The sequence below is a fragment of the Podarcis muralis genome, chromosome 4 (genome assembly GCF_964188315.1).
Source record: "Podarcis muralis chromosome 4, rPodMur119.hap1.1, whole genome shotgun sequence".
NCBI classification, from domain to species: Eukaryota; Metazoa; Chordata; class Lepidosauria; order Squamata; family Lacertidae; genus Podarcis; species Podarcis muralis.
In genome coordinates this window covers 6,772,989-6,788,999 of record NC_135658.1, presented here as the reverse complement: position 1 = coordinate 6,788,999, position 16,011 = coordinate 6,772,989, and the positions used below count along the sequence as shown (strand labels likewise).

Below are 16,011 nucleotides of genomic sequence, written 5' to 3'. Positions count from 1 at the left end.
GTGTGACTGGAGCTACCGGACGACGGAGCTGAGTGGCGCAGCTAAGGGGAAGCGCGCCGGACCGGGCTGTTATAAATGGCTAATTGTGGACCAATAAATCAATTAGTGGGGTCCCAATATCGTATTTCGCCACAATTAGAGGCTGATTGTGGGGAGTAAATCAGTCTCCCTCATCTCTCCAGGGGGGAGAGATGCAGTTTTCACCCGCTGTTGCCATAAATCACCCCCGAGTTCGGAAGAAGGAGGGGGTGAGGCACTGGGTGCACAACCCTCGGCGGGCCTCGGAACTCCTCCGAAGCTACTTCCAGGAGCGAAACTAGTTGCGTTACTTAAAAGGAAAAAAATTGGTGAAAGATAACACACAGGCTTCAAGAGAGGCAGGAGGTTTTTATTTGCTAACAAGTTTACCACTGAAATGAAGAAGACTGAGACGGAAGATTACATCAAAGAACTACAGACATGCTGGTATGTGGATTGGAGTGCAACGGAACTAAAGGGGGGTTGAAATGACTTTTTATCTTTTTTTGCTCTATGTGATTAACTAATAACCCTCCCTCTTAAAATATCCATCACAGCAACTAATTGGCAAATGGGACTAAAAAGGAACTGTGTGGGAATAATATGAATTTAAAGGTTTTACTCTGTAAAGGATTTGGAAAGAAGGGCTCTCTTTGTGACGCAGTTAGAATGGAGATTTGATATGAGACCTGTGTTGCAGGAGGTTTGGTCTTGGGGAGGGCGAGCCGAAGATTTATTACTTTCTATGAGATTGTGAACTGTCCAGTTAACATGGGTTTAATCTTTTCAACCTTTGCTTGAGATATTTTATTTAGTCGTTTAGTCGTGTACGACTCTTCGTGACCCCATGGACCAGAGCACGCCAGGTCCTACTGTCTTCCACTGCCTCCCGCAGTTTGGTCAAACTCATGCTTGAGAGATAACAATGGCTTTTTCCTTAGAATTCTAACATTTCGAGCAGTCCTTGCACTCAACTTCACATTACATCTCGCCATGTCAACTTGTATACACCAAAATGATTTTCTTCTGTCATGTAGGGACAGTCTCTCTATTCTTCGATCGTCACTTGCCTTTGTGCACCTTTTCCTGCCTTTACCAGTCTGATTTTATAGTTGCTGAGACTGCTTATACCTCTTCAATAATATCGAAATGCCAGCTTTGGTTAAGTTTTCCCCAATCTTCCATCTAATTTCTTCATAACTGTAGCCCTGTTCACATAATACTACAATTTTACATCACTTCTGGGTGACCAGTCAACTCTTTGTGCCATTTCTATAATTTTATTATGTTTTACAACCTCACTAAATGAAAGAACAAAAAAAAAACCCCAACCAACTTGACAGCAATCACATAACACACTGACAAAAGTCAACGTAAGCAAGTTTTGCTTTTTCTGGTTATTTGGCTATAACGTTTGATAGAATATGGCTAATTGAACAACCTTTGTTGAATTGCAGTCTTCATTAAATTATCTTTCCATTGATATTTTATGATATTACTCCAAACGAAATGGTGTTATAAGCCATCGAAACTCTGAAATACACTTTTTTCCAAAAGTCTTCCCCAATTTTGACCACTACTGTATATTAAACAAACCAACATTCAACAGCTCAGAACATAATAATAAATATGATGGTTAATGACAAACAACACAGGTAATGAACACAAGCCCAACTTCTTTCAGTTCTTCTCCATTTGTTCCTGAGGCTCTAATCCCTTTTTGTCTCCATTGCAGATTGTAATGAATCGAAAATTGAGAACAAAGGTGACCACGATAAAATCCTGAGAGAGGAGAAGCCACGTAAAAATTTAGAGTGTGGAGAAAGCTGCAATCAGAGCTCCCATTCCACTTCCCATCAACAAAATCTCATTGGAAAGAAACTCTATCAGTGCATGGAATGTGGAAAAAGCTTCAGTCAGACCTCCGATCTCACTAAGCATCAGAGAATTCATACAGGAGAGAAACCCTATCAGTGTGTGGAATGTGGAAAGAGCTTCAGTCACAGCTCCAATCTCACTTCCCATAAAAGAATTCATACAGGGGAAAAACCCTATCCGTGTGTGGAATGTGGAAAGAGCTTCAGTCAGAACTCCCATCTCGCTTCCCATCAAAGAATTCATACAGGGGAGAAACCCTATCAGTGTGTGGAATGTGGAAAGAGCTTCACTGATAGCACCTCTCTCACTTATCATCGAAGAATTCATACAGGGGAGAAACCCTATCAGTGTGTGGAATGTGGAAAGAGCTTCATTCAGAGCTCCTCTCTCACTTCCCACCACAGAATTCATACAGGGGAAAAACCCTATCAGTGTGTGGAATGTGGAAAGAGCTTCAGGAAGAGCTCCGATCTCACTTCACATCGAAGAATTCATACAGGGGAGAAACCCTATCAGTGTGTGGAATGTGGAAAGAGCTTCAGTCACAGCCACAGTCTCACTTCCCATCAAATAATTCATACAGGGGAGAAACCCTATCCGTGTGTGGAATGCGGAAAGAGCTTCAGTCACAGCCACAGTCTCACTTCCCATCAAAGAATTCATACAGGGGAGAAACCCTATCAGTGTGTGGAATGTGGAACAAGCTTCAGTCAGATCTCCAATCTCACTTACCATCAAAGAATTCATACAGGGGAGAAACCCTATCAGTGTGTGGAATGTGGAAAGAGCTTCCCTGAAAGATCCTCTCTCACTTCCCATCAAAGAATTCATACAGGGGAGAAACCCTATCAGTGTGTGGAATGCGGAAAGAGCTTCAGTCACAGCCACAGGCTCACTTCCCATCAAAGAATTCATACAGGTGAGAAACCCTATCAGTGTGTGGAATGTGGAAAGAGCTTCACTCAGAGCTCCAATCTCACTAAGCATCAGAGAATTCATACAGGGGAGAAACCCTATCATTGTGTGGAATGTGGAACGAGCTTCACTCAGAACTCCAAACTCACTTCCCATCAAAGAATTCATACAGGGGAGAAACCATATCAGTGTGTGGAATGTGGAAAGAGCTTCAGTCACAGCCACAATCTCACTTCACATCAAAGAATTCATACAGGGGAGAAACCATATCAGTGTGTGGAATGTGGAAAGAGCTTCAGTCAAAGTCAGAATCTCACTTCCCATCAAAGAATCCATACAAAGGTTGGAAAAACCATTATACAGAATTAGGAGCCAGGCAAATCCACACTTTTTAAACCAGGCCTTCCCTTTGGCTGATTGACATTTAATGCCCTTTTAAAATGTGGTGTTTTGTGTTTTTAATTTGTTTTTTTATGTTGTAACCATCCTGAGACCTGTGGGTGTAGGGAATAGCTGCCAACTTTCTGCATCACCTAGAGTACCCACAGAATTGTGGCTTATACTGGCAACACACATAGGAGAACAAATGAAAGACAAATACGATGAGCAGGCAAAAACCTGGAAGGGGCCATACCAAATGGACATCCGGTGTGAAGAGGTCACTTTTCCCACTGCTGAATAATGCCACAGGTAGAAGAGATGGAATGCTAGAAGTGTTCTCTGGGGCAAGGGGAGCTGCTGGGAAATTGAACTACGGGCTCAAAATATTACTTTTTTAAAAAGTTGCTGCCATTATAGGCAGAAAGCTGGAGGGTGAGCAGGCCCAGGCTGTGCTGCACCCAAGAGTGGGGGTGAAGGGAGAAGGGAGAAGTGAAGAAACTGAAAGCTTTTTCTTCCCGACGTTTCCGGTGCGGCTCTGTATTCCACCTGGTTCGGAATTGTCCAGTGGAGCCACAGGATGTCTCCAAGGCCGTTTTCTGTGGCAACAAGATAACAGGAGCTGCCAAGCGTGGGAAGCCTCAAAAGGTCTCAAGGAAACTGGCAGAGACATGTCGTCACAGTATCATTTGGCTGCTGCTATGGCAACAGTGAAAAACTGCGACCAGGGCCACGTGCTGAGCTGGGTGATTGACAGTGGGGCCAGTCACCACCTCATGCCATCGCTATCTAGTGGTTTTTTGTGGAACTGTAAGGCTGTGAAAACTGGAAGAAGTGTAACTCTTGCAGATGGTTCCAAGCGCTATGTCTGGCTCTGTTTATTGTTCTTTTTTACAGGCGGAGATTGAGGCCTATGTCGTTCCAGAGATGCAGTGCTGTTTGTTTTCTGTTTCCTCTCTTGTCCATGTTGGGTTCAAAGTGTGTTTTGAAAATAATGTTTATTCCATTTCCAGAGGTGGACGACAACTGGTCAATGTTGAGTGCAAAGACAGGCTGTGCTAGAAACGCCTATTGCAGGTAAAGGTCCCCCTGAGGATGCACAAGCACAGTGTGGTAACCTTCCCATTCATGATGGGTGCCATCATGGCGTTTGGCACCGGAGAATGTCACATATCAACTGGGGGTACGTGAAGAAGGTCCCAGGGTGCACTGAGGGGTGCAAGATGAAGGCATGTGACAAATACCTGGAATGAAGGGTGCCTTCAAGAAAGCCAAGGTTCAAATGTGCTCTTATCCTAGGTCTGACAGGGTAACCACAAAACCTTTTGAGCTAGTCCATGCAGACCTTTGGGGCCCTATGCTAGTTGCCAGTCTGGGCGGAGTAAAATTTGTGCTATCTCTGGTGGATGATTATTCCAGAAATGGGTGGATTTTCTCTCTGAAGCACAAGGGAGAGGCCGCTGCTTTGGTGAAAGACTGGATAACGGCAGTGAGAACTACTGTTCTTACTGCGGGTCAAGAGCTTTAAATCAGATCGCGTTGGAGAGTTCACCAGGTCTGCGTTGCAGAACTTCTTCTGCCAAAAAGGCATACACCACAGGTTGACTGTAGCAAATTCTCCTCAGGAGAATGGAGTTGCAGAATGCAGGTAGAGAATGGTGCAGGAGGCAACCGAAGCCATGCTCTTTGACACAGGGTTGCTCCAGCGGTTTTGGGTGGAAGCGTGGAAATCTACATCGTTCACTCTGAACCGTTCTTACAGTTCTGTAGTAGGGGACACGCCCTGTTTTCTGCTGCACAGCAAGAAGCCCAAGGTGCATTTCTTCTTTGTGTTTGGATGTGAGGCTTGGGTCCTTGTGCCAAACACAGAAAGGGTGGCCCTAGGTCCCAGAGAATGATCCTTTGTGGGTATGAGCCAGGGACCAAGTGGTGGAGATTTGCCTATCCAGAAGGCAATCAGTCTAGGATTCTAGTCAGCAGGAGTGCTGAGTTCTGTGAGCAGAGTGGGTGGAAATGCATACATGGGAATCCAGACATTCTTTCAGAGAGTCTGCTTGACTGCTGATGAAGGAAAGGTAGAAACTGATCCTGCTGCTGAGGCTCAGAGTCCCAACCCAGAGCAGGAACAGGAAAGGGCATCTCCTAAAGCTGTTAAGCTAGAGCCAAAGAGTGCTCCTCCTCACCCACAAGTCCAGTTGAGAAATCCAGAATGCGCAGTAAGTCAGAGGGGAGAGCAAGGACACACTAGTTGGCCCTAGTGGGTCAGAGGGGGTACCTGAGGTTGTGCTGAGGTGTTCAGCTCACACTACTAAAGGAATACCACCTGAAAGGTTTGAGGTCACTAGCGTGTGGATTGGTGTGGCTCAGTGTGAACCAGAGAGTTTTGAGGAAGTTCAGAAGTTGCCTGAAGAGGAAGCCAGGAAGTGGCAAGAGGCAATGCAGAAGGAAATGAACTCAATGGAGTCTCTAGGTGTGTTCTCCATCACGACGCTGCCAGCAGGCAAGCAGGCCGTGAGCAGCCGCCGGGTTTACCGTCTTAAACCCACAGCAACTGGAGAACCGCAGTACAAGGCTAGGCTGGTAGCCAGAGGGTTTACACAGTGGAACAGCTGCTTTACACTGAGGTGTATGCTCCTACTTCCAGAAGTGAAAGTCTGTGCATGCTCTTAGCCATTGCTGCACAGAGAGGTCATCAGGTACATCACTTTGATGTGGATGTAGCCTATTATACACAAAAATTGGGTCCTCCCTTTGTGGAAATAACATACTGTCAGACACAGCATTCCTACATAATAACACACAACATACTAATTAAATAATCAGTTGCATATCTTGAGGCAATCATGATCTTTTACATATCTTTTCAATCCTGGGGCACAGAGTCTTGAGGTTTAAAAGGTGAGAGAATGTGCTTGCAATTCAACTTTCCCCCCTTTGTCAGCCCCCTCCCTGTCAGTCTATATCCTTTGGAAAGAGATAGCTGTGGCCACTCTGGTATCTTTTGTTGTTGTTGCTGCAGGTAATAAATAGTCTTGTGGTCACGAGGAATTGGGCTGAGGGTTTTCCATCGTTGGGTCTGGGTTGACATCTGTAGAAGGGATATCCTGTAAGAGGGAGGGTGGGGCAGGACTTTTGGGACTTAAAGACACAGTTATAAAGGTAAGAGGTAAAAGCCAAAAAGGGGAGAATCTCCTTGAGTTTTCTTGGGAAGCAGAAAACAATAAAAATATTGGCGAGTTAAGCATTTTATTCATTTCAATATTATTATCACATTTCCATATAATTACAACTGTTAATAGCAAAATACTGGAAAATGAGTTAATATCAACAAAAGATGAGTGGCAATTAAAGTTGTGCTTGTACCTTGAAATGGTCACAATGCCAGAACTTCCAAGAGACTGAGATCTACTCCCAGTAATAAAATCCTGCCAGTGTTCTACCCATTGTCTTTGCCCAGAGTTCTTGAGCTTTTATCAGGCAGCAGTGACCAGAGTTGTGGATCAACCACTAGATCATTTAACAAATTAAAATTACATAAACAATCGTGCTTTAAAAGTACATACCATATATGAAGTATCAAGATAATAGAACTTTTAACACAGTGGTTTCTTCAGAGAACAACAAGTCTTGCAATGTATATAGACAGGCGCAGCATTGATTTTAGCTACAGGTGAGAGAAATCTGCAGCTGTAAGGTTTTCTTCTTTAAGTGACCCCTTTAAAACAACAAATGCAAAACAAACTTTATCCATACACAGGTTTGTTAATTTGTTAAAATATGTTGAATTACGACATTATATTCATTTATATTACTTAGAATATGTACAACGGATGAAGCCCATAAGAGCGAAACAAAGGCATTATTCTGGAAGTCCTTGTCAACACTGTGGAACTGTAATAGGCTCCAATTTGGACTTTATGAACGTATGTGGAACAGAAATTAGCATACATTTGGTCTTTCGAATGAACTGATTTACTGGGGACTTCCGTCTATATTATTGCACTTTATGTGTTGTTTATGTGCAAGATAAACCTTTGATATTGTGATAAGAATATATAGAATAGTATAGATTTTCACAGGAAGTCCCTAAGATGATTCCCCTTTCAAATAGGATACGTGAACCTAGGCCAGTATGGTCCTTATCTCTGGCAGACGGACAACCCCCTCCCCAAAGCCCCTCCCCCCCACTTCCCCATGGGGGTCTCCCACACCACCCATCACTCAGCAGCATGACTTTGGCCGTCTCCTGCTTGGAGCACTTCAGAGTTCGGAGCCCCCTGAGCTGAGCTGCCTGGCAGTTCTGAATCACCTCCGGCAGGTACAGCTGATCTTCCTCCAGCAGCTGAAAGGCAAAAGTCAGTCCCTTCTCCACCTCCGAGAGAGCAGAGTGGGGGGCAAGGAGGGCAGGTCTGAGTCCCTGCTCTAGTTCTCTCCAATACTCACCCCTGGGGGAGGGATGTGCAACCGCAGCACATCTGCAAAGAGAAGGACATGGGGACAGGTGAGTCCCTCCCTGAGCACCTGGCAAGGCTATTTCCTGGCAAGGCTAGTCCAGGAGAGCCAGTGTGGTGTAGTGGTTAAGAGCGGTAGACTCGTAATCTGGTGAACCGGGTTCGAGTCTCTGCTCCTCCACATGCAGCTGCTGGGTGACCTTGGGCCAGTCACACTTCTCTGAAGTCTCTCAGCCCCACTCACCACACAGAGTGTTTGTTGTGGGGGAGGAAGGGAAAGGAGAATGTGAGCCACTTTGAGACTCCTTAAAGGGAGTGAAAGGCGGGATATCAAATCCAAACTCTTCTTCTTCTTCTTCTTCTACTGCAGGGGAGGAGGCACACCCCAGGCCTTGGGGGCCAGTCCTGGCCTACTTTAATCAGAATATGGCTACCCAGGCCAGGGGTAGGCAAACTAAGGCCTGGGGGCTGGATGCGGACCAATCGTCTTCTCAATCCGGCCTGTGGACAGTTCGGGAATCAGTGTGCTTTTACATGAGTAGAATGTGTCATTTTATTTAAAATGCCTCTCTGGGTTATTTGTGGGGCATAGGAATTCATTCCCCCCCCCCCCCGATATAGTCTGGCCCCCTACATAATAATAATAATAATAATAATAATAATAATAATAATAATAATAATAATAATAATTTATACCCTGCACATCTGGCTGAGTTTCCCCAGCCACTCTGGGCGGCTCCCAGTCGAGTGTTAAAAACAGGACAGCGTTAAATATTAAAATCTTGAACAGGGCTGCCTTCAGATGTCTTTTAAAGAGAAGATAGCTGCTTATTTCCTTCACATCTGAAGGGAGGGTGTTCCACAGGGTGGGCGCCGCTACCGAGAAGGCCCTCTGTCTGGTTCCTTGTAACTTGGCTTCTCGCAATGAGGGAACCTCCAGAAGGCTCTCGGAGCTGGACCTCAGTGTCCAGGCTGGATGATGGGGGTGGAGACGCTCCTTGGTCTGAGGGATGGTGGACCGGCCCACGGCTGAAAAAGGATGTTGACCACTTCCCCAGGCTGTGCCACTCACAGAAATAGGACTATACTTCCTTCTCCCACCTTTAAAGTATACATAAGGAACCTCAACTCCTCTCTTCAAGCCAAAAGACAACACTTCCCCGCCCCCAGGCAAAACCCCTGGCTTTTCATTAGTAGAGCCGCCATCACGCCAGTGGCGTTTACGTCACGGGGACTGACTGAGCGGGCGGCAAGATGCTTTCCGTTCCACTCCACCCTTTTAAAATTTAAATATCAAAACAGATCCCAGCTTTCAGAGCATGTAAACCACATGAGTGGTAAGACCACTCACAGAAATAGAACTATACTTCCTTCTTCCACATTTAAAGTAAAAGTCTACATAACGAAACCGAATAGATGCAAGTCTGCCTTCCTCAGCCAACCTCAACTCCTCTCTTCAAGCCAAAAGACAACACTTCCCCGTCCCCGGGTAAAACCCCTGGGCTTTCATTGGTAGAGCCGCCACCATGCCAGTGGCGTTTACCTCAGCGAGACCCTAACAGGCTGGCTTCGGCCCACGGGACATAGTTTGAGGACCCCTGGCCTACACTGACTGGCAGCAGCTCCCCAGAGTTTCAGGAAGGGATTTCATCCAGCCATTGCAAGAGATGTCAGGGGTTGACCCTGGGACATTCTGCATGCCAATCAGATGCTCTAGGGCTCCCCATATTTCACTAGCCTTTCAATGTTATGTTATTAGTAATCGTGGAGATTCCACCTGCCTCTTTTGAAAGGAGAACACTCACCTGATCAATTTTAATAATAAATAAATAAATCCCTGCCCATCTGGTTTCCCCAGCCACTCAGGGCGGCTTCCAACAAAATATTAAAATACAATAGTCCATCAAATATTAAAAGCTTCCCTAAACATAATAACAACAACCATCCATTTTCAGTCCATTGAATTAGAAATTAAGCATTTCTGGAAAGGGAAATGGCATACTTTGTATATTAGCATAAAAAGCATGCCTAAGAAAGTATTACTCATTTACTCATTTAATTTATTACTCATTATTACTTATTTTGGCAGGGGAAAGGTCTCCCTTGGGAGGTGGGGGACTCTCCTTCCTTGGAGGTTTCTAAGCAGAGATCGGACGGCCATCTGCCATGGATGCTTTAGCTGAGATTCCTCCATTGCTGGGGGTTGGACTAGATGACCCTGGGATCCCCTCCTATCTCTCCACTCCTGAATTCCAGGAGGAGCTTCCTTGCCTCCTGCAAAGCCCGTTTCCCTGCAAGCTCTTCCTCTGGATTCCGCCCAAGGGAGGGAGATGCTCAGAGTCCAGCCAAGAGCCTCACCCCCAAAAGGATATCTGGGCATTGGCGTAGCCAGGGGGGCAGCTGCCCCCCTAAATCCTTAAAAAATAATAAGAATCTGAGGTTCTGCCAAGCGAGAGAGGGCTGAGGTGGAGGGACTCGGCTTGGCAAGGGTTAAAGGGAAGTGAGCTGCCTTCCTAGAGAGGCCAGGAAGCAAGGGGGGGCCAGGTCCTCCAGTGCCAAGGCCCCTCCTTCCCCAGTCCTTTCCTTGCTTTGGGGTCTCTCCTGCAAGGGCTGCCTCGCTGTCCCCTCCTGGGATCTGGTGAGTCTCCTCTCTCTCCCCCCAGAGGGTGCAGTGGGGTGACGGGGGGGGGGGGTCCCAGGGCTGCAGCAGGGGAGGATGCCTGGGGGGCCTGATCCGGGAGGGGCCAGGTCTGCCACGCTTTCCTTCCTGCAGATCACAGGATCCCAAACTCATTTGGCCCTCCGCCCCACCTTCAGAAAATATCTCCCTTCTTTAAACAAAGGAGTCCCTGAGACTTTAACTCTGTGTGACATCGCTCAGCCTCATTGCACAACAGAGGAAACATGTGCAAATGGTTTTCCAAAGCTGGAGGAGGAGGTGGACTAGCCCCCTCCCTCCCAAAAAAGAACACGTGGAGGAAGGGAGGAAAAGTGGGGGAGAAAGGGCAGTAACAAAGAGAGGGATCCTAGCCCATAGTCTGGCTGCTGCATTGCAGACCTGTTTCCCAGTCGTCTTCCAGGGCAGCTCCACACAGAGCCCACTGCAGCAATCCCCTCGCACCCAGAGCATGGCATCCCAGGACCACGTCCTCTCTGTGCCAAAGGGATTGTTGCTCGCAAAGCAGCCGGAAATGGGCACTGCTACTCACTGAGCCTCCAATGGCTGTTTGTGTGTGTGTGTGTGTGTGTGTGTGTGAAGCTATCTAACAGAATAATAATTAATTACCCGCCTAAATTTCAAGGGAGATGACTTTGGCTCTGCCCACTTGGCCCTCAGGGGATTGATCAGATACATACCTGGCCCTCAGAGCAAACAAAAAGGGACCCCACCCTAGGAGTCTGTCTGGAGAGCGGCAGAGAGTCCAAGTGCAAGAAAAGTAGACAGAAGCAGGGGAGTGGGGGTGGGGGTGGGGAGCAACTCCTGAGGACCCCATGGTGAGGACTCCCACTAGAGTCAAGCATCCACTTTTCACAATACAAATGACACCCTTCTCAGTCAGTTCTGACTTCATGCATTGACTGGAAGGCTGCAGAAACCAGGTTGATTAATCTCCCAGAAATCCCTTCAGTTGCCTCCACATTTTGCATTGCTAGAAGGCGAGAGACTTAGTTCTTCTTCTCTTCCTCTTTCTTTTCAAAAAGATAGCTCATGGTCTGGGATGCGGTGCAGTCCAGCCCTGGTTCCCAGCAAGGCTCATCCATGCTTGCTCAGGGAACCATCCCCCCCCCTTCAGTTGCCTCCACATTTTACGTTGCAATCTTCTCTCTAGGAGAGCTTCTTCTTCTTCTTCTTCTTCTTCTTCTTCTTCTACTACTACTTCTTCTTCTTCTTCTTCTTCAGAAAATAGCTCATGGTTTGCTTGTTAAGGGAAGCTTTTTCTTCCTCTGACCTACAAATTCTGTAACAAAACAATGTATTTGCTTTATAGGATTTCCTTGAGCTTTTCATTACGACAGACAGAACTTGTCAGAAGACCAAAGGGTTCCTTCCGATCTCTCAGAGGCTTCCTGGGCGCACAAATGGATGAGCAAGACTCAGTTCTCCCCGAAGCAGGAAGAGGCCATGCCAGCCAAACTGGGAGCAGTGGGGGATTCTGGGAAAACCCAGTGCAGAAGATCTATGGTGAGGAGGGCACCCTCCGCTCAGAGGTGCAGTGCCAGCAGTTGAGGCAGTTCTGCTGCCAGGAGGCCAAAGGACCCCGAGAGGTTTGCAGCCGACTCTACCACTTTTGCCACCAGTGGCTGAAGCCAGAAAGGCACACGAAAGCTGAGATGCTGGACCTGGTGATCTTGGAGCAGTTCCTGGCTGTGCTTCCACCGGAGATGGAGAGCTGGGTGAGGGAATGCGGAGCGGAGACCAGTTCCCAGGCGGTGGCCCTGGCCGAAGGTTTCCTCCTGAGTCAGGCAGAGGAGAGAAAGCAGGTGAGAGAGACTTTCCTCTGCATACTCCGAAGAGGTTCCAAACAGGACAGAGAACATCCCATAATGGTCTGTTGATATCCCATCTGTTTTCTGGGAAAGCATCCATGGAATGAGATCTCACACCCTTCAAGTCTTTGCCATTCTCTGTCTAATATTTCTCACCATTCTCTGTCTAATATTTCTCCCCATTCTCTGTTTTGAATCCGTGTTTCTTTTTCAGGGAAAGGATCTCTTTGCAGAAATGGACCTGGATTCCAGTGAGGCAGAGAGGCCTCCGTTGGACACCAGAGAAAGGCCACTGGGTAAGAGAAAGGTGGTTTTTCCCCATTTGGTCTCATTCTGTTGCTTTTCCAACTCATCTGAGGGTTCTTTTCATCTTATTTTGGGGGGAGACAGTTGGGAACAAGGGTCCAGAGGAGGGGAGATGTATTTCTGCACAACTAACATATGAAATGGGCACAAATGTCCAAATGCTCTCAGAAGGTAAGGATTTCTCAAAGGCCCATCTGCAGTTAGAGATGTCCTGTTTCACCTGTGAGAGAAGCCGGCACTCCTGGCATCCTGTTTACCCTTTTTCTCTTGCAGGTGACAGAATGATGCCAGCAAGACTTCCTGATTTGTCTTTTCATGGGGACAGAAGGGAAGCAGCGGCTGTGGGACCAGATCAGGTCAGGGGAAGCTGCCTTGTGGGGACAGAGGAATGGTGGGAGGATGCAGCTGGGGAACCAGGAAGGAAGATGGCTGAGAGCCCAAGAAGTGGAGGTAGAAGAAGGACTGGCGGTCAGAGGGGGAAGAGGGAGAAGCCTGGGAAGAGGAGGTGTCAGAAGCTGAAGGGCGAACAGGGCTTAGTGAGCTGGGAGACTCTGTGGCAGAATGCAGTGCAGAATCAGAGGCAGAAGAGGAAGGAGGCGAGTGGAAGAGGAAGGTCGGGAGGCAGAGGTGAGTCAGGATAAGGAAGAGCCACCGGTGGCTCCCTCTCCTTTTGCCAGAAGCCCCCCTCCCTGCTTGTCTCTCAGAGCCAGGAGACCCTGTTCATTGCAGGAATCTCTGCTAGATCATGCTAGAGACAGATGGCCATTCAAAATAGGAATGGAATTGGCGTTGCTCCGATGAGAAGGGAGGCATCGCGCTGCCCGAGCCTTGCGGCTGCTCTTGGCCTTCCTTCTTCGCCTTCCATGCCTGACCCACCGCACAGCGCTTCCCCATCACCACCACCGAAGAACCAACAACTCAGGGGCTACCCAGGCTCATGAAGAAAGGAGATAGAAGCCTCAGAGGAAGGAGAAACGTGGCGGTTGAGGTCAAGGTGGTGGCCGCCCCTCTGCCACCTCCATCGCTGCAGCATCACATGTAGTATTGTTTATTTATTTATTTATACTTAGTGTCCCCGGATTTATTGAAAAAAATCTGGTAACCATATACAAGATTGATCAGTGAATGCTAAAATTGGTTTCTAAGCGGTGGACAAATGTGAACAAATAGTGGCCTGGATTCACCTAACCAGCCCCATCGGCTGCACAATGGGGCCTGCCCCCCATTGCTCCCCCCTCCATGCCCCCATGAACCCCTTGAATTTGGCTCTAGGGCATTGGGAGGGAACTCCCCAGAACAGCTCAGGAGGAGAGGAGAAAGTGGATCCTTCCATCAGGCAAACTGGAATGCTTGCGTAGGCAGAATGACTTGGAAAACACAATGTGGAGAACCACGTATTTGCACAGAGACAAATACCCATAATTAAAACGCAGAATAAAATAAGCATCCATATTTGAAATGTGCAGCAAAGCAACCCTATTGAAACAACACCACAATGTACAGGAATGAAACAACAGAGCATTGTGTAGTAGATCATATTTCTGCTGTCTCAGGAGGACATTTCCCTTTTTCTTTTAGGGTCCAGTGTGCTTTGAAGATGTCACTGTTCGCTTCACGGGCGAGGAGTGGGCGTTGCTGGATCCTGACCAGAGAGCTCTGCATAAGGACGTCATGGAGGAGAATCGTGGAATCGTGGCCTCTCTTGGTAAGGCTCCCTGTGGGATCGTCATATCAGCCTGGGACTTCAAAAAATACCTCTGTGTGACCAACCTCATCTATTTTCACAGAGCTCAACAGCGCCCCCTATAACACCTGGGAACCTAACACCCCCACAATAAAGAGTAAATTACAGTTTTTTCTTTGAACAATCTTTCTCAAATTATTCCTTTTTCTACCAGGATTGGGCTGGTCTGAACTTCTGAGTCCATCTTAAATGTCAGCTTCAGAATAAAAAAATTCCTTCCAGTAGCACCTTAAAGACCAACTAAGTTAGTTCTTGGTATGAGCTTTCGTGTGCATGCACACTTCTTCAGATACACATGCACACGAAAGCTCATACCAAGAACTAACTTAGTTGGTCTTTAAGGTGCTACTGGAAGGAATTTTTTTATTTTGACTATGGCAGACCAACACGGCTACCTATCTGTAACTGGAGCTTCAGAATTGTTAGGAAAGATAAGTAGCTTCAGGTGTTTTTTTTTGCTCCTGTCAGTCTTGGGTTGACCAAAGAGACGACTAACATTGGAGATGGAGGGGATGCCATGACTGGGCCAAACAAAATTCATCCCAGAGAAACACTGGGCTTATGGAATCTCAGGTAGTAGTAGCAGTGATGATGATGATGATGATGATGATGATAGTAATAGTAATACAGTGGTACTTCGGTTTACAAACATAATCTTTTCCGGAACAGGACTGTTCTTAAATCGAGGTACCACTGTAGTGATAATAGTAATTTTTATTTCTATCCTGCCCATCTGTCTGGGTTGCCCCAGCCACTCTGAGCGGCTTCCAACACATATATAATCATGAAACATAAATAATAATAATCTGAACCCATATTAAAAGAACATTAACTTTAAAATTAACAACTTATACTAGAGGCCAAACTTGTATAAATCTTTTGTGAATCGTGTATTTCTGAGGTTTGATGTCTCATAACACCACTTTTGTGTGGAGTAATACCATCAAATTATAGAGCAATGGAAAGACAATTTAATGAAGAATGTAATGCAATGACTTTTATGAAGGAGTATTTATTAGAACAGCAGTCATAAAGAAAAAACGTGAAACCTTTGGTAACCATTGGTAACCTTTCGCTTTCACTACGGCCTTACAATGCCTTCCCATGAAGTGAACCAAGTTTTTAGTTCTGCAGCTGTAAGAATGTGAAACCAAGAATGAATTATTGTCTCTGTTAATTGGGCTTTATTGCTGGGTTGCTGGGTTGTTTCTTTAGTCGGCTCTATAGATTTCTGATTGGGTTAATGTTTGTGCTACTCCCAGGCCATTCCCGCACTGAAATAAGATTATCTTGAAAGCACCTTTTGCACACAGCAGCAACATGACATGGAGCTGAATCTTGTTGAAATAGAAAGCAAACAAACAAACAATCAAATATAAATGCTTCAGTATCTGGGTAAAGATCACCTGCGGAACGCTTCAGTTTGGGCTCAAGTATTTAATTGATGCGTTCTGTTGTTGTTTAGTCGTTTAGTTGTGTCCGACTCTTCGTGACCCCATGGACCAGAGCACGCCAGGCACTCCTGTCTTCCACTGCCTCCTGTAGTTTGGTCAGACTCATGTTTGTAGCTTCGAGAATACCGTCCAACCATCTCGTCCTCTGTCGTCCCCTTCTCCTTGTGCCCTCCATCTTTCCCAACATCAGGGTCTTTTCCAGGGAGTCTCCTCTTCTCATTAGGTGGCCAAAGTATTGGAGTCTCAGCTTCACGATCTGTCCTTCCAGTGAGCACTCAGGGCTGATTTCCTTAAGAATGGAGAGGTTTGATCTTCTTGCAGTCCATGGGACTCTCAAAAGTCTCCTCCAGCACCATAATTCAAAAGCATCCATTCTTCG

At 46.6% G+C, this 16,011-nt stretch overlaps 2 protein-coding genes across 2 annotated transcripts in view; both read left to right on the top strand.

Moving 5' to 3' along the window:
* The window catches only part of LOC114592676 (uncharacterized), a 182,008-nt gene that overhangs the window by 160,796 nt on the left and 5,201 nt on the right, over positions 1 to 16,011 (top strand). Inside the window, 1 exon segment of the mRNA XM_077928077.1 lies at positions 1,957 to 2,247. Coding sequence (XP_077784203.1) covers positions 1,957 to 2,247 — 291 coding nt within the window.
* Positions 10,182 to 14,109, top strand: LOC144327646 (uncharacterized). The gene is made up of 4 exons (XM_077928072.1): positions 10,182 to 10,278; positions 11,630 to 12,122; positions 12,343 to 12,424; positions 12,708 to 14,109. The coding sequence occupies exons 2-4, from the start codon at positions 11,721 to 11,723 to the stop codon at positions 13,073 to 13,075; spliced, it is 852 nt and encodes a 283-aa protein (XP_077784198.1). The 5' UTR covers positions 10,182 to 10,278; positions 11,630 to 11,720; the 3' UTR covers positions 13,076 to 14,109.